This window comes from Pinus tabuliformis, chromosome 2_2, assembly GCF_031772625.1.
Source record: "Pinus tabuliformis cultivar Carrire ecotype Pingquan chromosome 2_2, CPIR1, whole genome shotgun sequence".
NCBI lineage: Eukaryota > Viridiplantae > Streptophyta > Pinopsida > Pinales > Pinaceae > Pinus > Pinus tabuliformis.
The window spans coordinates 66,146,404-66,173,598 of NC_142300.1; the positions used below are offsets into that span (position 1 = coordinate 66,146,404).

Genomic DNA, 27,195 nt, shown 5'->3' on the forward strand with positions numbered 1-27,195 from the left:
TCACGATGTCTTTGCACAATATAATCTGCACAAGATGTGCCCCTACCTAAAGCTGGGGCCTTATAATTTTCTGTTTGTTATTCTCAAATTATTGTATCCTAGCATGCCAAAAAAATTGAGAGAAAAAAGAAGCAACATTAGCAACATAACTTCACACTCTGTACTACTATACATAATGAATGTAGACATACATAAGATAAGGCCAATAATGGCGTCCACCCTATCTGGATTCAGTGCTAAAATGATAGGATTTAATTAGTAATTTCGTAATAGCCATGAACTTCTCCAAGTCCCATTTAAAACAATTGTAAGACAACCGTTTAAAAAACATAAAAGGTAATGAAAAGGTTTAGCGAGGCATTACTTTCAAGTTTCCTCACTCTCTGTATTTTGGACATAACAAATTTCTTTCCAAATCATTTATCATAATTCATTCTATGAATATAAACAGAAACAAATTTCTAAATTCCTAGATATCGCTTCTCGCTTACCTGCAGGCAGCCTGAACATTCACACTTGAATCCTTGAGATTTTTTTACACACCTTTCTTCATTGTAAAGGGTCTTGCAGGCCTCACAACCAAGCCTCATATGATCTCCTTTATTCCCCAAGTGCCCACAATGAGAACAATGTTGCTCCCTGATAATGTGCATGTCACCAGGAAGTTCTGGTTCAACATAGTTCAATACTGATGTATCCGTCTCTGAAAGTGATGATGCATTCCCCTTGCCTAAATCACGAAGCCTGTAAAAGGTTAAAACATTACAGACCAATGTAATCCTTAAAAGAGAATTTTATAACCAAAAACAACTCAGAAATATAAACTAGTCTAGAAAGATTATTTGTCCAATATTTAATGATATACTTGTTCAGAATCTCATCCTCCTTGAATAAGCGGACTATGCTCACTGCAGTGTTAAGCCCAATTCCTGGTACACCGCGTGCATTATAGTCACAACCTACCAATAATGCCAGGGCTATTAGATGCTTCCTCTTCAAACCAAGAATCATATCAATATCAGATGCCCTATAGCATTCTATAATGGGCTCCTGCAATGACACAAATTTTAGAGTCAAATACACGTTAAATGCTCCAACTCTGTGTGAATAAATGAGCAATGAAAAGGAAGGTAATTTGTAATAAGTAAAGCATCCAATTGTTAAAACAAAATACATTTGAGAGTGAATCATCTGAAAGGTTATCATTGTGTATAACCCAAATGAGATATCACAAATGGTGGGAAATAATATGAACAAAAATGCCCAAAGAGGCTACAGTTTGTGCCCAATGTGAAAAGTGTTGATGTTAGTAGCTTAGGCAAGTACTTCCGCACAAGTCTAAGTGTCTAGGCATGTGGATGTCGCCTAATTGGCCCTTAACTTAAAAAATTACTTTAATTACTTTAAACCAATTGATTTTTATAAGATAAAGTGAGTTAATCTAATGAAATTCAAAGATTATTTGCATTAGTGAATTAGATGAATCTCAACTGTCAAGCACTTTGGAGATTCGGGTTGGAGATTCAATCAATAACTCAAACTTATAAAAGGAATATTGGGCTAAGGGAAAAGACACATCTTGAGCAAAAGATACAATGAGAGTGAGATCACAGTGATTGGGTGGAGAAGGACTTCCATTCAGGGGTGCAGGGTTCAAGGAAGAGTGCAAGGGGTAACAAGGGGAGGGGATCCAAATCGGGCAACAGATCGAAAGACAAATTAAGGGTCTGATCAACTGGATCAAAATTCCATGTTCATTGTTGTATGTATTTTTCCTTAAAGGACCATTATCCCAGGAAGGGATCCCTTGTAAGGTCTAAAGTTATTCGAATGAAGAATTGATTTGAAGGGAAGAAAATATTTGTGTGCATGTGTGAGATTGGTGTGGGATTTAATTTGCTCCACTATTTATTTTATTTACATGTTAAAATCTCCCATGCTTTTATTCAGTAGATCTGCATAATATATATTTTAATGCAAAGAAATCTGCTCGGTAATAAATCGCCGCATTGCTGGGGTTAAGGAAAATTAACACAGTATCAGAGCTACGTCTCTGAGAAACTGATCTCTATGAATTGCACAAGTCAGATTTGTACAAGAGTCATAGGGGTCGAAGCAATCTAGGTTCATACAAGCACGTGTGAACAGGAGTAGGGCCAATGGCCATACAAATTAAAAAGAGAGAGAAAGAGAGAGTAGTTTGTACAGAAAAGCAAGGTTGATCGTACATCATACGAGAGAGCATTATAAAAGGGGATTGCAGCAAGTTCGTGGCAAAGAAAAGGACACAGTAATTAATTATTTTTTTTTTAAGTGTGAATTGGCCGACAAGGTGTCATAGCTAGTAGCTAACAGGAGACTGTGCAACCCCCAAACACTACAACCAACAACCACGGAGAAGAGTAGGTAGGCCGGTAGGAGCAGTCAAGTCGTAGGAGTAACGAGCAGCCACAGGGAGGAAAGAACTAAGAAGTCACTATCAAGGTTTGAGCCGGTAGCAGAGAAAGGTGCCACAACCGCAGTTTTGAGACAGCCCAAAAATCAAGTTGTGTGAACATGAAGGCTAAGCCATCATACAATCATACGAGGGCACACAGTAACAACTAGCAGCAGATAATAACAGTCAATTTGCATAGTCAGATTTCACAATAGAGACTAGTAAAGGTCATCCTTCAGAGGGAGAAAGGGAGACTGTATTGATCAAGGGTTAGGCGACAAAATAATTTCTGTGGGTTTTCTCAAAGGACCAAAACACAAATCCAGGAGAGATCTTAACAAGTTACAAATCTATAAACAAGCAATGCTTTTTTATTTTTGTGGGTGTTAGGACTTAGCACAAGGCGAAATTATCAAATCTAGAGATGGCAGCAACAAATTTGAGATTTGCAAATAGGTTGAATTGAGCATCTAACTTCATGCCCTGTAAGGCAAGGGTCACCTCACTATTGAAGGAACATCACCTTTGGAGTTTACAGAAAAGGTTGTTCCTGAAGCGACAAATCCAACAAATAAGGCGACTCACGTGAAAAATGACATCAGAGCCCAAAGGATTATCATGGATGTCGTGAAGGATTATTTGATCCCACATTTGATAGAAAAGAAGTCATGTAGAGAGATGTTCAAGGCTCTAGTGCACCTATATTAGAGTGACAACATGAATAGGAAGATGATTGTGACAAACAAGCTTAGATCCATCCAGATGCCAAGGTCTGATAACGTTACCAGTTACTTACTAAGGATCACCTCGACACAGGATCTGATTGCAGCCATTGGGAAGAAAGTGGAGGGCATAGAGCTCATAAATGCAACACTAAATGGTTTTCCCAAGTCATGGGAACCATTTGTCAAAGGGATTTGCAGTCAAGAACACCTTTCCAATTGGGAAAGCTTTGAGATCACTACATCTAGAAAGAAACTTGGGAGGAGTCTTAAGGCCAACAAGCAAGGAGATGTAATGTCCCTTCCTCAATTATTTTGGAACAGGATTAATTTCTACATTTTGGGGCCGATTTTGGAGGTGATGGGGTCCATTCGATTTGATTAGGAGGCTAGACTTAGTAGAAGTTATTTCGATGTGGTTAATTTGTACGTGGGAGCCACCCACACTAGGAGAATACGCATTCCCTAGTTTGATTTGCATGGAGGGGAAATCGATGATTAAGTGAGGGACCCACAAAGGAGGGAAAAGTGCTCCACGAAATCTATATAAGGAGGGAAACTCTCCTCATTTCAGCATCTTATATTTTGACATATTGAACTCAATCATAGTTGCTCAAGCTGCTTAGCCGGGTTACTGTGTTGTTTAGCACATGAGTGTCTCCGAGCAGAAATCTCAACCCTTTCTTCGATGGACTTCGAGTGCCAGCCCTTGGAGGGAGTTCTTCTTCATCTCAGTTCGTAGCAGCAGCAGGAAGACGAGTTACAGCAGTTGTAAGTCGAGTACCAATAGCAGGGGGAGTTACAGCAGCGCGGGGATTGCGCAGTCACAGCGTGAAGCATTCCGGGAAGTTGGGGAGACAGGAGCATCCTTTTATCATTTTCAAAAATATAGAGGGTAGCTACAGACAAGAGGGCCATCCTACATGCAACTCTCATTTCATCGCACACCGGACTGCGTCATCTCCTCCATGACTGCACAATCATTGGAGTGAGACTCTTTGGGGCAGCACCATCCGGGGGAGTTTGGAGATGGGGTGCTGGGAGATCATTTGGAGGGGGCCATTTGAGGAGGATTGTTGGAGTTGGGAGAGCAAAGATTGATAGAATTAGTCACAGCAACAAATTTCAAAATTGGAGGGCCAAGCTGTGAAGAGTCAATTTTTGAAAGTTGGAACCAAGGGAAATACTTTCTGGGGTTTTCTAGGTTTTGGGCAAGAATCACACTCCTAATTTTATAGAATTTTCTAGGTAGATCTGACGAGTCAAACAGGGGTCCCAACTCAGCCAGCAACTAGAGGAGCTAAGGGGAATTTGGGCCAAAATTCCGAGGTCAACATTTGGCCAATTCCTTCGTGGGTTATTCTAGGTATTTGGTGGAGCGCAAGGTATCATTGCAGCATTTATTTGTGCCATCTGGGATTGACATATTACCACCTGGGCTTGATCACGCTTGGCATTGAGGCAAGCCTAGGGGCACCACTTCCACATTATTGTACTTTTCTCACAGATTATAATAAAATGGCTTAGCTGTTGGTTATTCCTGGACTTTTTATGGGCACTGAATGTTTCAATTTTATGGTGTTGTTTTTATTGTTTGCTTTGCATAACACTATTTTTTCTAGTTTGGAACATTACAAGAGATGGAAAGGAGAACCTGTCCCTAGTCAGTATGGCCAAGAAGGGTAAAGATAATGGTTCCAAGGGTAACAGTTAGGGGGAACCTCTTAGCCAGGGAAGGACTTGAGCAAGCTGAAGTGCTTTACTTGCCACTACAGTGGACATAATGCATCATAATGTTTGGAGAAGAAGAAAGGGAAGGGGAAGCTGCAGCAAGTAGGAACATCAACAGAGGTTCAACTTTATAAGTTTGCAACAAAGTTCAAGAAGGACTTCTCGTCTGTCTCTGACTCTCTTGTCTATCTACCAACACCATTGCTAGGAGTGCTTAGTACTTAGATAATGGTGCATCACATCATATGACAGAGGCATGGGAGTTTTTTAGCACTCTGACTAAGAGTGACTCATTTACCTATGGACCTTGGTAATGCTAACAAGTATGGATTAGAGAGTGTTGGAACCATTAACATTCGGTTAGAGTCAAGAAGGATGTTGGAAGCCAAGGATGTGTTATTTGTCCCAAGACTAAAGAAGAACTTACTCTCTATATCAGTGATCGATGACGGAGGATATGTAGTCATGTTCAAAAATGCACAGGTGCTCATTCGTCCAAAAGAGTTTATCCTAGACACAACAATGCTTATCTAGGTTAGAAAGAGCAACTTATATAGGTTGACGAGAATTATATAGGTTGACGAGAAAAAATGTCCAAGCTTTGGTTCATGAGAGTGACAAGTTTTGTGAGCTATGGCATAGAAGGTTCGGACACTTGCATTATAAGGCATTGTCGATCCTGAGGGAGATTGTCACTGGTCTCCTAGAGTTAGCAACAAGGAGTGTCTAGAAGGTGTGCACTTGGCAAGAATTCCAAGGTTGCTTTTCCAAGTAGCAAAATCAGGTCCAAAGGGATCTTGGATATTGTTCATTCATATGTATGTGGACCGATGTTAGTGGCATCAGTACAAGGGTCACTCTACTATGTCATATTTACTGATTATTGTTCCAAGAAAACTTGGATCTTCTTCATGAAGAATAAGGATGAGGCTTTTATTCGGTTGCGGGGAAAGGCCTAGGTGGAGAACTAGACAAAGAGGAGGATCAAGGTCTTGAGGTCAAATAATGGCAAAGAGTACACCTCCAATGACTTCAAGGATTTCTACAAGGAGGTAGGGATCAAGAGGGAGACGACAATCTCGTATAACCCTAAGCAGAATGGGGTTGCGGAGAGAAAGAACCAATCATCTTACCCCTCCTATCTGCAAGGCTACATACATTTTTTAGTGTTGCATTCATCACCATTGTAAGCTCCAAGGTCACAAATCAAAAACCATGTAAAAACCATGTGAGGCCCTATATTAGGTATCCTAGACTATGTCTATGTCATTGAAGTTTGAAGTTTGTATCCAGTGGTTTTATCAACCATGCCCTATCCCCTAAAATTTTTCCCTGAGTCACTTTCATCCCAAACCGATTTTGAGGGCCTCAAATAGACCCTCTTGAGGACTCACGGCTTTATGGAAGCCTACATCTATAGGAGTGATCACTGGTGTATGGGCTAGTCCAGCCCCTGTCAAGGTTCACCTATGTCAAACCACATGGTTAAAGTCTATAGAGTTTGTATGTGACCTTGGCCTTGGTGCAATATTCCTCATGACAACTCTTAGAGCATAGCAGTCTCTTTTGACAAAATTTATGTTTCCCAATGCAATGTGGTCCTTGTGGTCAAAAAGTCAATCCAGTCTCAGATTGTAGAGGATGTTGACAAGATTCTATGCCACGTGAAATTTTTCTTATCCAATCATTTGGTGAAAAGTTATGGCTTGGTTAATCTTGGTCAACAAGTTAGGAAGAGTTTCTAGGGGACATTTCAGGTAGAGCATTGCGCAGAATCAAGCATGCAATACGTCAAAAGTGATCAACACAAAGAGGTGAAAAATACCCAGGTGTCGGATTTTGCAGAGCAACTAAGGCATTATAGAAACAACACAGGGGCATGATGACATGGCATACAGGGTGATGAAGTGTTAACGCCCTAAGCAGTGTTGCGGAGGAGCGCCCCCCCCCCCCCCCCCCAAACCCACTCCCGAATTGCGCTCCAGGCGGGAGCAGCTCAGGAGCGCGCTCCCTTAAAAATATTTGCGCTCCCTGGTCTGTTAGGGAGCGACACAGGGAGCGATCGCTCCGGCACTCCCAGAGCGATTTTTAATGCCCGAGAGCAATCAGGGAGCGATCGCTCCCTGAACGCTCCCGGACATTAAAAATCGCTCCGGGAGCGATTCAAGCCGGGCCGGGAGCGGTTCGGCGGAAAAAAAATCCGCCGGACCCGAAAATAAAAAAAAATTAGAAATTTTTTTTAGTTTTATAAGCCCAATGGGCCAAAAAAAATTCATTATAACTTCATTGAGCTTGAGTTTGGAGCTGGAGCAAGAGCAAAGGAGCGAAGAGCAAGTGCTGAGGAGCGAGGAGCAAGTGCCAAGGAGCGAGGAGCAAGCCTGCAGAGGTAAGTAACTTAGTAATTTAGTTAGTTTAGCTGGTTAGGTAGTTAATTTAGTTGTTTGAGTTTAAAGATCATGTATTTAAATTAAATTAATTAATCCCAATAAATTAAATTAATTTGCAGATTCAAGAATCAAAACCCTACAAACATCAAACACCATGGACCTGGCTATATTTATTGGCATTTTCCTCTTCCTGGTCCCTTTTATGGTTATTATGGTGCTGGAGAGTAGGAAACGGAGGGGGCCCCAAACTGAAGAGGGGGATGAAGAAGCCGGAGAAAGTCAAACGGGTGAAAACCCCAGTGAGGAGGAGCTGGAGGAGGGTGAACATGACCCTCAAAAAACTAAACAAGACCAAACTCCATTGTGAAAATATGTTCACAGGGCTGAAACAAGGAGAGGGGGTGGAACCACTAAATTTCATTGCCCCCATTGCAACACTGATTACACAGGTTCATACACCCGTGCTAGAAGACACCTCTGCGGGAGAAGGCCATGGGATGGAGAGAAACAAATAGGAATCAAAACTTGTACAGCGGTGTCAACAGCAGATAGAGCCAAATACATAAGGGAAGAGGAGGAAGCCCAATACAGAAAAAAAAATCAAGGGGTTTCTTTGAACCAAGCTCACAATCACAAAGAACTCCTTCAGCACCCTCCCAAGGCAGTGGATATGGACATGGAGGCACAGGGTCATCATCTTTAAGGCGTAGAACCATATCAGATTTCCTTGATGAGGGGTGTAGGAATGATGTGGATTCAAAAGTTTACAGGTTTCTCTATGCATGTGGGATACCATTCAATGTTCTACGCTCACCTTATTGGCACGAAATGGTTTCTGCCATAAACGATGCCCCTAAAGGATACAAGAGCCCTGGGTATGACAAGGCAAGAACCGTTGGCCTTGATCATGAAAAAGCAAAAATATCACATTCTTTGAATAAAATGACAAGTTCTTGGACTGACCATGGGGTGTCCATTGTATCTGATGGATGGACAAATGTAAAAGGCAAGCCATTGATAAGTGTTCTTGCTGTGTCTATTAGTGGTCCCATCTTTCTAGCTGCACATGATTACTCAGACAAGTTCAAGACCGCCATCAACATTGCAGAAGCATTACTTGAAACAATTGAGCGTATTGGCCCATACAATGTCATCCAAGTCATCACTGATAATGCTCCTAATTGTAAGGTAGCGGGAGCAATTATTGAGGATAAATACCTGAACATATTTTGGTCTGGATGTTTGGTTCACACATTGAACCTTCTGTTGCATGATATTGTCAAAAAAAAAAATGAACAATACCAATGGATTGGTAATTTGTACAAGAAAGGAAGACAAATGATAAAATTTATTACAAATCATAGCAATACCCATGGCCTTTTCCGCAGTCACTCGAGATTGGAGTTGCTGAAGATTGCGAGGACTAGATTTGGTAGCTATTACCTCACCTTCAGGCGCCTTTTGAAGGTAAGAGAGGCATTAGCTAGCATGGTATCAAGTCCACATTGGCAGGTGTTAAAGGAAAGGGCTACAAATGTAGCTGACATGGCAGGTTTTGAAATGGTGGAGGAGGCCGCTCTTGATGGGCAGTTTTGGACAAGTGTGAGGTAGGTATTGGATTTCACCAAGCCAATTTATCACATGATTCGGTTTGCAGATACAGACAAACCAATGATTGGCGAGGTGTATGAGCAAATGGATCCATGTTGGGGGAAATAAAAGACATTGTTCATAATAGAGATCCCAACTTGTACAAACTGATTCATGATTGTGTGTGTGAACGGTGGAATAGGCTTAACCTTCCACTACATTGCTTGGCGTATATCCTTACACCAAAATACTACTCTACATCTTGGTTGGGCCAACCTGCAGCAGGGGGTGGGGTTAGGACCAAACCCCATTTAGATCAAGAGGTAACTAAAGGATATTTGGAAGCATTAGAAAAGTTGGTACCTGACAAGGAGGAATGTGCAGCTGTGCGCCTTGAAATAGGCAGATACTTTAGTGGCACTGGTTTGTATGGTAACTTCGATGCAATGGACGACAAAGATAAATTTGATTCTCTCACATGGTGGGAAACATATGGCGGCCACGCACTTTTGCCAAAATTGGCAAAAAAAGTTCTTTCACAGGTTGTAAATTCTTCTTCTGCAGAGAGGTGTTGGAGCACCTACAGTTATATACATAATGTGAAAAGAAACACACTCAATGAAAACCGAGCAGAAAGCTTGGTTTGTGTGCACTACAACTTGAGGTTGTTGAGTCATTACTGTGATCGGGCTAATGAGGATCCCACATATAAAATTTGGGACAATCACCCAGAGGATGACAATTTGGAGGATGGCATTGTACATATTGAAGAACTAGAAGAGGAACTTGTAAGGGATGAAAATGAAGCAGCAGCCATGCCACCTCCACCTCCACCTCCACCATCCAGTAGCAGTGCTCGAGGTCTGAGTCTTGTTCCTTTGCTGTCGCCACCTCCATCTACACCCTCGCGTGGAGGTTCTAGTTCTGGTCGTCGGTCTGTGCGGGAGACTCCTAGAAGACCACCACGACCTGCTTATACTCCTGGAGACTCTCGTGGCAAGGGCCACATGTAGATTTACAGTTTACTTGTCTTTTTTAGTTTCTATTAGACTTTAGTTTTCATAACTGTTGAGTTTTGAGTCCTTGACTCTTGACTCTTGACTCTTTCATATCATAATGATATTTTTTGTAAACATTATATCACTGTGACAATGAAAATTTGAAGTTTGAAGTTGGGTGTTGGCAATTATAACTCATTGGTAATGATTGTGAATTATGAATATGATGCTTTGTGAAAGACTAAAGTTGTTTCATTTCATCTCATTATTCATGTTTCATTTTATAAATTTTTAACATTTCATATCATGTTAACAGTTAGAAGTTAGGACTAAGAAATATCTTCGATATTATTTCTTGTAATGGTTAAACTTAGCTTACAAGTACAACTTTGGTGATCAATGATGATAAATGTTATTGAATTTTCAATTCTGAAAGCTTGAAGTTGAAACTTTAATATTGAATTTGATGAATCATGATTTATAAGACTCAATATGTTGCAGTTGTAATATGTATTTTACTAACTTGTGGACATGGTTGATGACGATTATAATTTCTAGATGATTGATGTGATATGGTTCAATGATCAATCTATGTTTTTTTATGTTTTTTATGTCTAATTCATCATTCTACATGTTTTTGTTGACATATATGTATCAAAAATTAAAAAATATAAAAAATATATATATTTTTAAAAAATCGCTCCCGGATTCGCTCCCAAACCGGGAGCTTCTAAAAATGGTCGCTCCCGCTCTCGTTTTCGCTCCCGCTCCCGCTCCCAAGTAACATGGGCCCTAAGTGAGGTGGCACAACAGAGACACCCAATAAAGATCGGGACATGCAGAACAAAAGCCAAGTTTCAAAATTGCCAGATGGGCAAAGGCATTAGAGATCCAATGCCATGGTGACCAAGTCGAACTTTCTAAAGGAAACTCAATGTAAAGTCAATTCGAACTAGTTGTTGAAAGTCAAACTAACCATTGAGGATGATTCAACTAGCCATTATACTCACCATGGACTGGGAAGTTAGATGATGGACCAAAAAATTAGTCGTTAAAACAAATTATTCTTCAAAGGGACCAAGTCAAGCTACCCACGCAATTTGCACCACCTTCTCTAAGCAAGTTGAGTACGAAAATGGACCAAGCAAAGAACGTTGGGGGGCCTACGTTACTATATTGACCATTGACCACCAAAATCACTTTCAAAGGGAATTTGTGGGCTTCCTTGAGGAAATTAAGTCAAATAAACCCCTTGAGGGGATAATTAAATTATTTTTGTAATATTTTCAAGAATTAAAATATTGTTCAGTCCCAACATGTGGAAGACTAGCAATATTTTATTATGGACAAGACTCCTGAGGAGGCATTCATGGGGTTGAACCCAGAGATAAAACACTTGAGGAGTTTTGGTTGTCCAGTGTAAATTCATGTTCCTATGGAGAGGAGGACAAAGCTAAAGCCTCCAGGATAGAAGGCAATATTTTCGAGATACAACAATACTTCAAAGGCTTACAGGATTTACATAACCATTGGAAGGAAGATAATTGTGAGCAGGGATGTTAAGTTCGAGGAGAACTTGGCACCTAGTAATTCTCATGAGTTGCCACCAAGAATGACAAATGACACGGAGCAGGAGTATCCCAAGGGAGAGTAACATTTAGAGGCTTCCACTTCATGGAGTCAACCTTCAAGTGGGGTGGAGTCAATAGCTTCTTCCAATTCTATTAGGAGACTCAAGTGATTTGAGCAAACATTGAGAAATACGTTGTTATGAAATCAGCTCACAAAAAGATAGAAAAGATAGATCAACGTCTTAGAATTCAGCCTCTTCGAGGGGGCAACCTCCTTTACATTACACAAATGAATGATTCAAATGACAAAACCTCCTTTCTATATATAGGAGTCTAAGGAGTCGCAATATAACCCAGCTGACCTAACAATAATAATATAAAGGCACAAAAATAACAATAGAGGGATTCTATGGGGCACAGTAATAACAATATGGGGACAATAGGGACACAACAATATTAATAAGGGATACAACTACAATAGTAATGGGGTAATCACTAGTATTACAGGGACCTAACATGCCCCTCTCCTTCAAAAAAGTGTTGTCCTCAATGCTTGAGTAGTTCTGGATGCTTCTGTATAAAATTTTCATCCTCCCATGTGGAATCTTTAGCGGATAAGTTCTTCCACTTGATGAGATACTCCGAAATTGATCGATTTCGTAGCTGTCAAGTTCTTGTTTCTGTGACTGCTTCCGGTTCCAATATAATTTTTCCTTCCTCATCAAGTTCTGGCAATATTATTTGAACTGAGAACTTGTCGCCTATAACCTTCTTTAAACATGAAACATGGAAAAGTAGATGCACTCGAGAAGCTACAGGAAGCTCCAATTTGTATGCCATAGTACCAATCTTTTGCAACACCTTGTACGGACCATAATACTTTGGTGATAATTTATTATCGTTCTTAGCTTTGCTTGAGGGGCATTTGTTTATATGGTTGTAGTCGTAGGAATACCCAATCACCTACATCAAAACTTCTTTCGTTGCGATGTTGATCTGCCTGTTGTTTCATTCTATTTTGCGCCAACACGAGGTTATCCTTTAAGAGTTGGAGGACTTGTTGTTGATGCTCGATGTGATGTTCCATTGCTTGAACCTTAGAACTTTCTCTTAAATATGATGTGATGGATGGTGGCTGATATCCATAAAGTGCCATAAATGGGGTCATTTTTGTTGTTGTATGGAAGGAAGTGCTATACCACCATTCCGCCAGAGGCAACCATTTGACCCATTGTGTCTATTTATCAGATACAAAGCAACGAAGATATCCTTCCAAACATTTGTTTACTATCTCAGTTTGCCCATCAGATTGAGGATGATAAGATGAGCTATGAGCTAACCAAGTATCGAGACAAGAAAATAATTCTGTCCAAAAATTTCCAGTGAAAATGGGATCTCTGTCACTTACAATAATCTTTGGGTTTCCATGTAGCTTTTGAATTGTTTCCATAAATGCAGTAGAAACTGTACTGGCTTTAAATGGATGTGATAATGGACAAAAGTGTGCATACTTGGTAAGCCTGTCAACTACCACCATGATGACACTCTTTCCCTCGGACTTGGGTAAACCTGTGATAAAATCCATTGAAACCTCCTCCCAACATTGGCTTGGAATGGATAAAGGTTGTAATAGACCCGGGGTCTTAATTGTTTCAACTTTATTTTGTTGGCAAACCAAACATTCCGCCACAAACTTTTGAATATCCCGATTTAAGGCCATCCCAAAAAAAATCCTTCTTAAACATGTGGTGAGTTTTTAAAAATCTTGAGTGCCCTCCTAAGGGAGAAGTGTGCAATTCCATAAGAATCTTTTGTTTGAGTTGGGAATTCTTACAGAGGTATAAGCGATCTTTGTACCATAACGAATCATTTTGCCAGCTAAATGTATCAGATGTACTGGAATCTTGTTGTAACTTTCGAATAAGTGCCCACACTTCTTCATCATTCTTCCATTCCTCCCTTGCTTCGTTTATCCAATCTGGTTGGATAATAGAAATGTCGCACAACAATGCTTCCACATCCTCATCCTTTCTTGAGAGTGCATCTGCCACCACATTTTGCTTCCCTTTTTTGTAGACGATTTCAAAGTCATAACCCAACATCTTTGTGACCCACTTTTGTTGCTCTTCAGAGGATAATCTTTGTTCTAAAAAGTATTTAAGGCTATCATGATCCATTTTTACCTTTAAGTGTCTTCCCATTAGGTAGGGTCGCCATTTCTTAAGTGCGTGTAGTATTGCCAACATTTCCTTCTCATAATAGCTGTGTAAAAACTTTTCCTTGATTGAACGACTTTCAAAAGCAATGGGTCTTTCATCTTGCATTAAAACAGCACCAATTCCATTTCCTGAAGCATCACATTCCACAATAAAGGTTTTTGTGAAGTCCAGTGTAGCTAAGACCGGTGCTTGGCACATTGCCTCTTTAAGATGTTTGAAGGCTTTTGTTGCTTCTGGAATCCATGAAAATGCATCTTTCTTCAATAATGTTGTTAGAGGTGCTGCTATTCTCTCATAATTCTTAACAAACTTGCAATAATACCTTGTCAAGCCGAGAAATCCTCGCAGATGCTTTATGGATGTGGGGATTTTCCATTCCTTAATGCCTTTAATTTTGCTAGGGTCTACCTTAACTCCTTCATGAGATACAATATGACCCAGATATTCCACCTGTTGTATTCCAAAGAAACATTTGGATCTTTTTGCATATAATTGTTTCTCCTCCAATAGTTGTAGCACCCTGTCAACATGTTCAACATGATCCTTCCAAAACTTGTTGTAGATTAGTATATCATCAAAAAATACTAACACAAATTTTCTAAGGAAGGGTTTGAAAATGGAATTCATCAAACCTTGAAATGTAGAAGGTGCATTGGTAAGGCTAAAAGGCATGACCAAAAATTCATAATGACCCTCATGAGTTCTAAATACTGTTTTTGGAATGTCTTCAGTCTTCATTCTGATTTGATGATATCCTGAACGAAGATCCAACTTGATGAAGTAAATTGATCCATGCAATTCATCCAGTAATTCATCAATGACAGAAATGAGAAACTTATCTTTAATAATGAGCTTGTTGAGCTCCCTATAATCCGGACACATGCGCCATGATCCATCATTTTTGTGCACCAATACTACTGGAGCAGAGAAAGAACTTTGACTAAGTTAAATTATACCAGCCTCTAGCATTTCTGCAACCATATGTTCAATTTCACTCTTTTGGGCATAGGGATATCTGTACGGCCTGATGTTTGGAAGAACACTTCCTGGAATCAGATGAATAGCATGATCATGATCATGAATAGGTGGGAGACCTTTGGGAGTCTCAAATACCTTGGAATGATTGTCCAAGACTTTTTGGAGATCTAGAGAAATAGATGATTTCGATGTGGAAACATCTAGCAAACATAATTGTGCAATTACACCTCTTTGTTCTTTTTTTAGAAGCTTTGTCATACCATTGGAGCTGATTATCTTTCCCAGTTTCCCTACAATACCCCTTAATTCAACTTCCTTTCCTTCCACAGAAAATTATGAAAAGTTCTTGAAAATTAAAAGCTATTGTACCCAAGGATTGTAGCCATTGGACTCCTAGTACAACATCAGCGCCTCCCATTGGAATGGAAAGCATTGGGCTAGTCAATACATATTCTCCCATGGATAGCTTGATATTATGGCACTTTCCAGAGCAATTTATCGTTCCTCCATTTGCAACCATTACTTGACACTCCGGTGCTGGATATAGGAAGCAATTCAATTCTTTTGCTATCTTACAATGAATAAAATTGTGGGTACTTCCTAAATCAATCAACACTATTACCTTTTTCTTCTTGATTTGTCCTTCTATCTTGATGGTTTGAGGAGTGGTAATTCCAGCCAATGCATTACAAGATATAGTCGGATTCATTTCTTCTTTATCTAGGCTTTGTTCCTGGTGTATATCCTCTTCTTTTGACCTTTCTTGCTCCTTTTCTTCTTCCTCTTCACAGTCTATGTAGAATAATTTCTTCTCAGCACACTTATGACCTTTAGTGTATTTGCTATCACAACTGTAACAAAGCCCTTTTGCTCTTTTTTCTTCCAATTGTTGTGGTATCAACCTTATAGGTTGTGGAAGACTACGGGCAACAACACTTCCATCTTTAGAGTTGTGAGTGGTATGCTTCCTGGTTGCCATAATTTTGCTTTCCATTTTTCTTGTTAACTTGAATGCCTACTCTAATGAATTAGGTTCCCAAAGGCGATCATCATGTTGGATATTATCCTTTAAAGTCCCTATGAACACATCAATTCTATGCTCCTCTGGAATTTTTTTTACCCTTATGTTCAATTTTTGGAACTCCTCAATGTGCTCCATTATTGAACCCTTTTGTTTGAGACTTATCAATTGGTTAAAAAAAATGTTGTTTTTTGTATCCTCATAATGTGCTGTCAATTCTTCCGTAAAAATTGCCCAAGTGATAATTTGTTGACAAGAGCAAAGCCATTGATACCATACAAACTGATTTGGTTCCAAATATAAAGTTGCAATACGTACCTTTTGTGTGTTTTGCACATTATTGAGATCGAAAAATTGTTCCATCTGTAATATCCATGTTGCGGGATCTTTGCCATCAAACTTCCTCATATCGATTTTTGGAATATGGTGGGTCTTCGATCCAACATTAGAGTCTATGAAATCATGATTAACATTTCTTTTGTTCGCATCATGAGTTTCCTTTACTACCCTTTCACCATTAGTAAGTATTTCTTGTAGAAAAATTGTCAAATCTGTCTTCAAATCTGCCATGCCTTGTTAGGATATTCCGACACATAGGAAATAGTTAAGTATAACTTGGTCTAGTATAGAGTTAGGTAAAGTGTGTTTCTTTACTATGTACATTTTGTAACTTACAATCCGACGGTCACGATATGTAGTGATCTGACGGTTCATTCTCTCCTCGGTATTATCGACACTTGATCCGTGGCTTAACACCCAATTGGTCCATGATCTCTATTTAAAGAGCATGGAGGGTCATTTGTAGGTTAACCGTTCATGAGAGAAGCTTATGTAAATTATCATTTTTTTATTAATAAATTGCCTGAAGTGGCCGCGTTGGCTCAGGCCGTGGACTGTTTCCCTCTTTGAGGATTTTAACCACGTCAAAAGTACTGGTGTAGTGATCTGCGATCTGTTTGTGAGCGGTGTCCTTTGGTGTTCTGTCTGAGGAACTTACCCTGAAAATTCCTACATGGTATCAGAGCTATTTGAGGGCCGCGTCCGTTGGTGATCCAAATCTGAAGCCGGTAGAACTGCATCCGACTACCATTTCCTAGATCTACTATTTCTGACTGCTTTCGGGCCGAGAGGACTGCTCTGTTGTGTAGGGAGCATCTGTTCCACTGAGGAACCCCTTTCGTTTCACGCGAAAAGGTTTCCGGTAGCCCTGGCTGTGTCATTTTTAAGATTTGGTGGTATACAGTGTTTATTTGCAGTTTACAGTTATTTTCTCTCTGTTTATTTCGGTTTCGATTTATTTAGCTTTTTTTTATTACCGGATCTATACCTTTCATTTCTGCGTATGCTCTTTGCCCCGCGACTCTGTGTGGCCTGGGCAAATCAGAAACAGAAAGGAAGGATTTTTCTCATGCATATGCTCTTTTCCACTACGCCTTAGTGTGATCTCGGAAAATCAAAAACATTGAGGAAAATATTTAGTTTCCGGCTAAAGCTAACTTCGAGCCGTAAGGTTTGTTTTTTTTGTATGTCCGTGTTGGGTTTTGTGTTTTTTGTTTTGTAGGGAAAAAGAGCTTTCTCAAAGCAAGCACGCAACCCAAAGCTTCAACCCCCCCCCCCTCTCTCTCTCTCAAACTTTTTGTATAGCTCACTTGGTTCAAAGCTAATTTATGAGAGTAGAGGTCTTGAGTTCAAGTCTCTTTTTTGTTGGAAAGGGGGCGGTTTTTTTTCATTTCCGCTCTCTCTCTCTCTCTTTCTCTCTCTCGAACTTTTTGTATAGCTCACTTGGTTCAAAGCTAATTTATGAGAGTAGAGGTCTTGAGTTCAAGTCTCCTTTTTGTTGGAAAGGGGGCGGTTTTTTTTCATTTCCGCACATTCTCGCACTTCGTCGGCATCTTCATCAAATTTTTTTTCAAAAAGCCGTAACTTCTTCATCCGGAAGCCGTTTTCAGAACCATTTTTTTTTAAACGGCCTAATTTTTCGAGATCTTTCCATTGGAACACTTAGTTTCAGCATCTATAGCTTCAGTTTCTGTTAAAATGGAAAGTCCATGCCAAGTTATTCTTGACAGCACCAACTACTTCCAATGGTAGTCCTACATTGTGGATTTACTTAGAAGTAAAGGTCTCTACAGAATAGCCACATGCCAAAAAACCAAACCGAAAGATGAAGATAAGGCAGCTAAATGGGAAAATAGGCAAGATCAAGCACGTGGGTTGATAGGGATGTCTATTTCTCCAGATCTTAGATTCCATATTGCGGAACTTGATGCTCCTGATGAAGCATGAAACAGATGACTAAAGTCTTTGAAATTAAAAATGAACTTAGAGCCCATCAACTTGAAAATGAGTTGCTTACATTGGACCCTAATAATTATTCTTGCGTTGAAGATTTTCTGTCCAAGTTCAAGACCCTTAGACTTCTCTTGGAAGGTGTTAAGGTTAAGAAAGAAGATAGTAACCTTATATATTCCATTCTTACTAAGTTGGGACCAGCCTACTCTGTGTTTGTTTCCACCTTCCATTCTACAAGAGAAGCCTTCATTTCTCAAGGACAAGTCTACAAGTCCCCTTCCTTTGATTCTTTTTGTGATACTTTAATAAGAGAACAAGAAAAACTCTTACACCTTGGTCTTCTTAATCTTGGAAACTCTTCTAAGAAAGCGTTAGCCGCCCAGCAGCAACCAAATCCAAAGAATCCTAAGAAGTTGTATCCTAAAAAGAATGGTCCTAAACCAAACAAGGGTCCTAAGCAATTTCAGCCTCAAAATGAAAAATCATTTCAACAAAATGATGAGACAAATAAAAACAAAGGGAAGAAGACTGATAGACATTGCAACTTTTGTAATCGAGATGGCCACTTAGAATCCAAATGCTTTAAGAAGATGGAAGCTTTGGAAGCAACAATGAAGAAGCATAACATCCATTTGGAGCACTCTTCAACTTCAACTTCATCTTCAGGAATGGCACTTTCTGCATGTGGTTGTCAAGCATCTCGGTCTGGCGATGCACTAAATGTATCTTCTTCTTCTCATTCTCATGAGTGGCTCATTGATTCTGGAGCTTCTTATCACATGGCGAAAAACAAAGCCATGTTTTCTTCTTTAAATGATTGTAACACCAAAAATATATATGTTGGTGATGATAGATCTCTTAGTGTTGTAGGGACTGGAACTGTTCATATAGACAATGGTTAGCTTAATGATGTATTATGTGTTCCAACCTTACCCTGCAACCTTCTATCTGTATATCAGATAACCCATTCAGGTGAAGGTAAAATCGTTGAATTTTCACCTCATGATGTTGTAATTAAGGACCTAAGAGATCCTAGACAGATTTTAGCTACTGGCATTGCTGATGATTCTACAAGGTTGTATAAGTTTCACAACTTTGGGTCATCAAATCTTCCCTCAGTATTTGTTGCTCATAATGATGAAGTGAGCAAACTTTGGCATGAGCGATTTGGTCACTTAAACTATCGCTCTCTTCAGAATCTATGTAAAGAAAATATGGTGACAGGTCTTCCAATGGTATCTTGCAGAGATGGTGTTTGTTCCGGATGTGTACTCGGAAAACATCATCGGGACAGTTTTGAAAAGCGTGCCTCTTGGCACGCCTCAGCCCCTTCACAGCTTGTGCATAGTGATTTATGTGGTCCACTTCCAGTTGTTTCCTTCTCTGGCTACAAGTATTTCTTAACTTTCATTGATGATTTCTCCAGACGCACTTGGGTATACTTCTTAAAACTCAAGAGTGAAGTATTTAACATGTTCTTGGCCTTTAAGGCCTTTGTTGAAAAACAATCTGGACATCAAATTCTTAAGCTAAGATCTGATAATGGCGGAGAATATGTTAAAAACTTCATCAACTTTTGCACTGAGCATGGAATTCAAATGCAACATACTGTTCCATATACTCCACAACAAAATGGTGTAGCTGAAAGGAAGAATCGCACCTTAAAGGAAATGGCTAATTGTATTCTTCAATCTAAAGGACTTAGTCTTAATTATTGGGCAGAAGCAATTAACTGTGCAAATTACATAATAAATCACACTCCTACTAAGGTTTTAAAGAATGTCACTCCAGAAGAAGCATGGAGCTCAATTAAACCAGATGTAAGTCACTTTCATGTTTTTGGAAGTGAAGCATGGGCCCATATTCCAGATGAGAAACATAAAGCTGTAGAACCTAAGAGTGAAAAATGTATTTTTATTGGATATTCTGAAGATGTCAAAGGATATAGACTTATTCAACTTAAGTCCAAGAATGTTATCATTAGAAGAGATGTAAAGTTTGCTGAAAATATATCGGCCTACGAGCCTAGTTCGGCGGATGTACCACCTCTTCCTATCTCTTCTACTTTTGAAAATATTTCTTCTTCAAATGATGAAAGCGAGGATGACAATCCTCCCCCACCTTCTCAGGATCCTCCTTCAGCTCCTCAGCTTCCAAAATGGGTCCGTGCTACTCGGGATGCAGCAGGTGATCTTGCCGGTGATCCTACCGATCAGCGACGTACACGTTCTCAGTTCGAGAGAACCTCTTCTTTACTGGCTCAAGCTTCAGTGAATTATGATCTTGACACCTTTGCAGAAGCTTCAGGCCATCCAGATTGGGAAGCAGCTATGGATGAAGAATATCATTCATTATTGGCAAATGATACATGGGATCTTGTTCCTCTACCAAAGGGACGAAAACTTGTTAGATGCAAATGGGTTTATAGAACCAAGTATGGACCAGATGGGGAAGTTGATAAACATAAAGCTCGTCTTATTGCTAAGGGTTTTTCACAAGTCGAAGGCATTGACTACACTGAAACCTTCTCCCCTGTTGCCAAAATGAACTCTATCCGCCTTGTTCTTTCCCTTGCTGCCTCTTTCAAATGGGAAGTTCATCAGATGGATGTTAAATCCGCCTTCTTGCATGGGGACTTGCATGAAGAAATCTATATGGAACAACCTATTGGCTTTATACAAACATACTCCAGCCTTGTATGTCGGCTTAAGAAATCCCTTAATGGTCTCACGCAAGGTCCTCGAGCTTGGTATGCCAAAATGGATAACTTTCTTTTAGAAAATGGCTTTTCTAGGTGTCATTCTGACAATACTGTCTCCACCAAGAAAGTGGGCAAGTCTCTTATCATTTTTGTTCTTAATGTTGATGATCTTATCCTGACTGTTAGTGATCCCAACCTTATAAACCATGTGAAGACTAGCCTTAAAAGGAAGTTTGAAATGATAGACTTAGGACACTTACATTATTTTCTTGGTTTTCAGGTCTTGCAATCCAAGGAAGGTATTTCCCTTTCCTAGTCCAAGTATGCCTGTGATATTCTACGCCATTTTCACATGGAAGACTGTAAGCCAGCCCCTTCTCCCTTTCAGTCTGGAGTCAAACTTTCAATCACTTGTACTTCTCCTGAAGTTGATGCTACCTTATACCGTCAACTTGTAGGAAAACTTTTGTATCTAACCCATACTCATCCTGACCTTTCCTTTGCTGTTGGCCTTGTTGCTCGGTTTATGCAAAACCCACATGAAAGTCATTGGAAAGCAGCTAAAAGAATACTTCGTTATGTTCGAGGTACAGTTCAGTTTGGGATTCATTACAGTGCCGAAGCATCTCCTCTATTGGTTGGTTTCACTGATTCCGATTGGGCTGGTGACCCTGATGATCGGAAGTCTACTGCAGGTTATGTGTTCACTCTTGGTTCAGGACCTATTACATGGGCTTGCAAGTAACAAGGTGCCATTTCTCTTTCTTCAACAGAAGCAGAGTATCGTGGTGCCGTAGAAGCTAGTAAGGAAGCCTTGTGGCTTCGTCAGATCCTGTCAGAGTTTGGCTTTCAGCACCAGCATCCAACTACACTTTGGTGTGATAATCAAAGTGCCATTCAACTATGCAAAGATCCTGTCCAACATCAGCGCAGCAAACACATTGAACTGCACATGCACTTCATTAAAAAGCTCATCCACGACCATGTTCTTGAAGTGCAATATTGTTCAACAGATGATCAAGTTGCAGACATCTTTACAAAGGCTCTCACAGAGGCGAAGTTCACTAAACTTCTCTTTATGGTTGGAGTTCAGGAAGTTGTCACTAAGGGGGGATAGGCTCTAGTGCCTCCTTCCTTCTCCTATTGTGTCATATTTGTAAATCCTTCAATCCTATCCCAAGTTGTTCTTAAGGGGGGATGTTAGGATATTCCGACACATAGGAAATAGTTAAGTATAACTTGGTCTAGTATAGAGTTAGGTAAAGTGTGTTTCTTTACTATGTACATTTTGTAACTTACAATCCGACGGTCACGATATGTAGTGATCCGACGGTTCATTTTCTCCTCGGTATTATCGACACTTGATCCGTGGCTTAACACCCGATTGGTCCATGATCTCTATTTAAAGAGCATGGAAGGTCATTTGTAGGTTAACCGTTCATGAGAGAAGCTTATGTAAATTATCATTCTTCTATTAATAAATTTCCTGAAGTGGCCGCGTTGGCTCAGGCCGTGCACTGTTTCCCTCTTTGAGGGTTTTAACCACGTCAAAAGTACTGGTGTATTGATCTGCGATCTGTTTGTGAGCAGTGTCCTTTGGTGTTCTGTCTAAGGAACTTACCCTGAAAATTCCTACATGCCTATCTTCAAATCTATCTTCAAATCATCCATCATAGCTTCCACGTCATTCATCTTAGCTTCTACATCTTTCTTTAAACCATCCATCTTAGATTCTGTTACTTTTTGTGCGAGTGACATTTGTTGCACTTGGTCTCGTAATTTTGATATATCACGTTGCATTTCTTCCTCTTCTTCATAAGTCATGCTAGAGCTTTCAGGTTGCTTACTAGGTGTTTGCATTTTCTTTCCTTAGGGCATCAGTTACCGATAATAATGCTCTACTATGCCCTTTGAATTCCTTCAAATAATTTTTCAAACCAAGCTTAAGCAAAAATTTAAAAAAATCTACACACATTTTTTCACTTTGTAGGAGCTCGATATTGCCTCTGATGTATCTTTGTAATTTCGAATCATCCAATTCTTAAATTGCGACCTGCAGTAACCCTCTGTGTCCTCTTTCCAATGCCACCAGTCTTATCCAAATTGGATTCTCCAAGGAAGAGTTATGCCAAATCTCCCGCAGTGACCTAATTATAGACTAGTTCAGTAGAGAGAACTTGTACAATGTGCCACGTGTCGCTGTTTTGACCTTTGGCTCTGAAAAATATATACAAGAAACTACAGTATGTCCTCTTTCTGTACCTTCTTACGAAATTTCAATCCGATGCTCAGAGAGAAACTTATGACGATTTTCCCCAGGTCACTTGTTTGGAATGTAATTCAGGAGTCTGCAAAAAGACCAATTTCCTTAGATCATATCTCCGCAAATATAGCGCTAAAAGCTCTGAAATTCGGACCCGAGGTTCAGTGTGATTTCTTCTCAAATAGGTTTTTTTTCGCTTCTAAAACATCGCAGAAAAAAGTTATAGCGAAAATGCCATGATGACCTATTTGGAGCAGCGAAACCTTAGAATTCAAAGCTATGATACCAAATGTTATGAAACCAACTCACAAAAAGATAGAAAAGATAGATCAACGCCTTATAATTTAGCATATTCGAGGGGGCAACCTCCTTTACATTACACAAATGAATGATTTTTTGATGATTCAAATGACAAAACATCCTTTCTATATACAGGAGTCTAAGGAGTCACAATATAACCCAGCCGACCTAACAATAATAATATAAAGGCACAAAAATAACAATAGAGGGATTCTATGGGGCACAGTAATGACAATATGGGGACAATAGGGGCACAACAATATTAATAAGGGATACAACTACAATAGTAATGGGGTAATCACTAGTATTATAGGAACCTAACATACGCAGGAGCATTGGGAGGCTCCTAGGAGCAGATTCAGGGAGAGCAGGCCTCCAAATAAGTTTCCAAACAACATGGAACTGATTAGTAGTGTCATCAAAGAGGCAGCAAACCAGGGGTTTTGGAGGAAAGCTATGATGAAGGATGATGCATGGGACATTATGCCAGGACCAAAAGGACAACCAGTTCTAGGTAGCACTTCAGGAAATACCTTCTTCGCTAAGAGGGATTGTTGATTATAGCAGCTTGGCCAGGTATGTCTAGACGTGTGGAAGTCACCTAATGGAACTTAAACTTAGCAATTACAATAATTATTAGAGTAAGTGAATTTTATAAGATAGAGTGAGTTAATTTAATGAATGCAAAGGTTATTTGCATTAGTGTATTAAATGAATCTTAACCATTGATCTCAACTAATGTTGACATGTAATTTCAATTATCAATCACATTGGAGATTAGGATTGTGGATTCATTCAATCGTGAATAAGTAGAGAAGGACTTCCATTCAGGTGTGTAGGGTTCAGGGAAGAGTGCAAGGGACGGTAAGGAAGGATCCAGATTAGCCAGCAAATCAAAGGATAAATCAAGGGATTGATTAGCCAAATCAAAATTCCAAGTTTATTGTTGTATGTATTTTTCCTCAAAGGGCCTTTATCCCAGGAAGGGGGCCCTTGTAAGTTCTTAAGTTATTTGAAGGAAGGATTGATTTAAAGGAAAAAAATATTTGTGTGCGTGTGTAAGATTAGGGTGTGATTTAATTTGCTTCACAGTCCTGCTTTTATTTAGTAGATCTTCATAATAAATATTCACTACAAAGAAATCTGCTATGTAATAAATTGTCGGGTTGTTGGGGTTAAGGAAAATTAACAAAAAGAGACCTAGATTATGACAATTACAATGCAGACTAATGACCAAAATGGAAAATTGTACGTTGTTGCTCTTCCTTTGACATCTTTTATCACCATATCTAACCAGTTTACTTCTTTAAAGCATTGTTCAACTAACTTCCTTGTTAATACATTTTCTCAATTAAGTGTCTGAAATTATCCTTGCTATCATTAGAAAGAAATAATGCTAGTCTCATGAATAATCCTCATGTAGTACACCTCTTGCTACGTAACTCACCTAATATAATGAAGCCAATAGTCCTAGTAATATGCAGTAAAAGGTTGTTGGATGATCTGTCTAAAGAGTCATGCTTGTGATTTGTACTATCATCTTGACTGGGAAGGGTGAGAAGCTTTTTGGAAAGATGCATATTGAGGCTTCCAGTAGAAGCCATCATACCATCGCCTATGATTGATGTTTAATAGCTTGGCCATTAGCACATGTTTAGATCTGGTAGGAATTGCTATTGTGATTCACCAAAGGTGGTTGACCTAGTATATTTTGTTTCAATCTAACAGATTATAAACACAATGATCTCATCTGATCTGTAATCATCAATGAACCATTAAGTAGTTTTGCACAAGCCTCCTATGTATAAGTTCCATATGTACGACAAGCTATCTTGAAGTGAACCATACATAGGCAACAGACCTTTGCAATCAATTGAAACTTAATGGTCATTGTCACTCCTCATATTACATGAAAGGTAAATTTGTGATTTTCATTACATCACAGGATTTTTTGGGTGACACATTCAGATGTTGATGGGACCAACGGTATACATCTTCATTTTTCTTGGAGATAGTTCATATTTATGGTTGTGGATCCTCTTGCCTTTTCATGGTTGCACTTGATGCTCAAATGGATAGCAGTGACATGCTCTTTGGAGCTTCTTATGCATTCTTGGCGGATGGCCCATATGATGATACTCTTCATATACTTCTTGATGGAAGACATATTGGATGATGATGCTTGCACTTTGCCTCACACAAGTTATCGTAGCACAATGGTACTTGCTCATTTATATGGAGATCAAGTCATTGATATGTTGTGATGAGATATTGGTATTACAAAGGAATGCCCTCGGCTTTGAAGTATCTATTATGTGTGAAAATTCCAAAACTGGAATCCTATTGCAGCAACTGGTATTATTTCTTCTAACTGATACGACAACATCGAAATAAACACACTACAACCTTCACAAATAAAAATTGTGGAAATAAAATAGCACTCAAACTGAGAAAATACTAGCACACACACAAAAAAATGACACCGTTATCTTTGGACAAATGTCCTCGGAAAAAACCCAATGCGGGAAAACCAATGTAGCAGATGAGGGTTTTATTTTATTATGCAGCAGTGAAATCTAAGTACAATCTATGGATGTCCAACTGGCACTCCAAATAGCAAGAAAATCTAGGCAAAAGTATCTGAGGGAATTACCCTCCTTCAACAAGCAATCCCGGCACAAATTCTCTTCAGAAATTCATCCTCCTGGAGCTGCTCTGCGCAGACCCTATGACGTCTAGCCTTTGAACTGCCTCTGATGAAGTAGTTATGCCTGTCTCTTCTGAGAAAATTGCTTCTCCGGCACTCTGGACCCTCTGCTTGGCCTCTGAAACTGAAAGCGAATTTCTCTCCAGCAAAATCGAATTGCTTCTGAAACAACTACACAATCCTCTGCGCTGCCTCACTCAGAATAAATCAGCCCCCTTGTTACTGCCTCTCCGGATTTGGAAAACTCTCTGGATCATTGTCTCTACCCCTCACTAACCCTGCTTCAATTTCTGGCTCTCCGGCAACTGCTGATGCTCTTTGGAAATCGATCTACTAAGAAAATCGAATTACAGAAGTATCTTCTTCAAGTGCCCATCAACTTCCTCTTATAATCCATTGTTGGAGCACCAATGACCAATATTAGAACTTAATCAATGGCTAGGATCATCTTGGAGTCGATCTGTGTGAGTTTCTAGATAATTCTCACTTTATCTCAATTAATACTGATTAATTAACCATATTCCCTAAAGTTTAGACTTAGGAAATATTTAAAAAACGATTAATAATCTAATTGAGACACTTCTAGGTGGAATTTCCATAAATGATTTTTGGATTTTGGATATCTCATGTATTCTAGCATCTCCAAAAAAAATTGTGGCTAGAACACATCTGATGCTAGAAAAACTAACACTCTCTCTTAGCGAGGACTGCGTTCTCTCTCTAGTGCTCCACGTCTTGCCACAACACCCTGTCTCTATATCACCTCTGTCACGCTGTTGATATTGGGTTGTTGTTGCCCACTATGAAAATTTCAAAACTGAAATCCTATTGCAGCAATTGGTATTATTTCTCCTAATTCTTAATTAATTTTACAATTTATCTGCTAAGAAAAATATTGAAATAAACACACTACAACTTTCACAAAATAAAATACTGCGGAAAAATAATGCGTTGGAAACTGAGGAATGCTAGCACACATACATAAAATATGAGACAATTATTTTTGGACAAATGTTCTCGGAAAAACCCAACTTGGGAAAACCGGTGCAGTAGTGAAAATCTAAGTACAATCTGGATGCCTAAAACTGACAATCCACAGCAAGAAATTCTGGGCAAAATTATTGAAGGGAATTACCCTTCCTCCCCAAGCAATCCCAACACAACCTGCCTTCAGAGAACTTAGTCTCCTGAAGCCTCTACATTAGCCTCTGCGTTGCACTGTTCAATCTCTATGATGTCTAGCCTCTGACTAGTCTCTAATGAAGTCATTTTGCCTTG

General features: G+C 39.5%; 1 protein-coding gene across 1 annotated transcript in view; it reads right to left on the reverse strand.

The window, feature by feature from the left end:
* Positions 1–27,195, reverse strand: part of LOC149191476 (5'-3' exonuclease family protein) — a 407,948-nt gene that overhangs the window by 136,240 nt on the left and 244,513 nt on the right. The window contains exons 4-5 of the mRNA XM_089406660.1: positions 866–1,050; positions 492–744 (exon numbers count right to left, since the gene is read on the reverse strand). Of these exons, the coding sequence (XP_089262786.1) occupies positions 492–744; positions 866–1,050 (438 nt within the window). The remainder of the gene's footprint in view (positions 1–491; positions 745–865; positions 1,051–27,195) is intronic.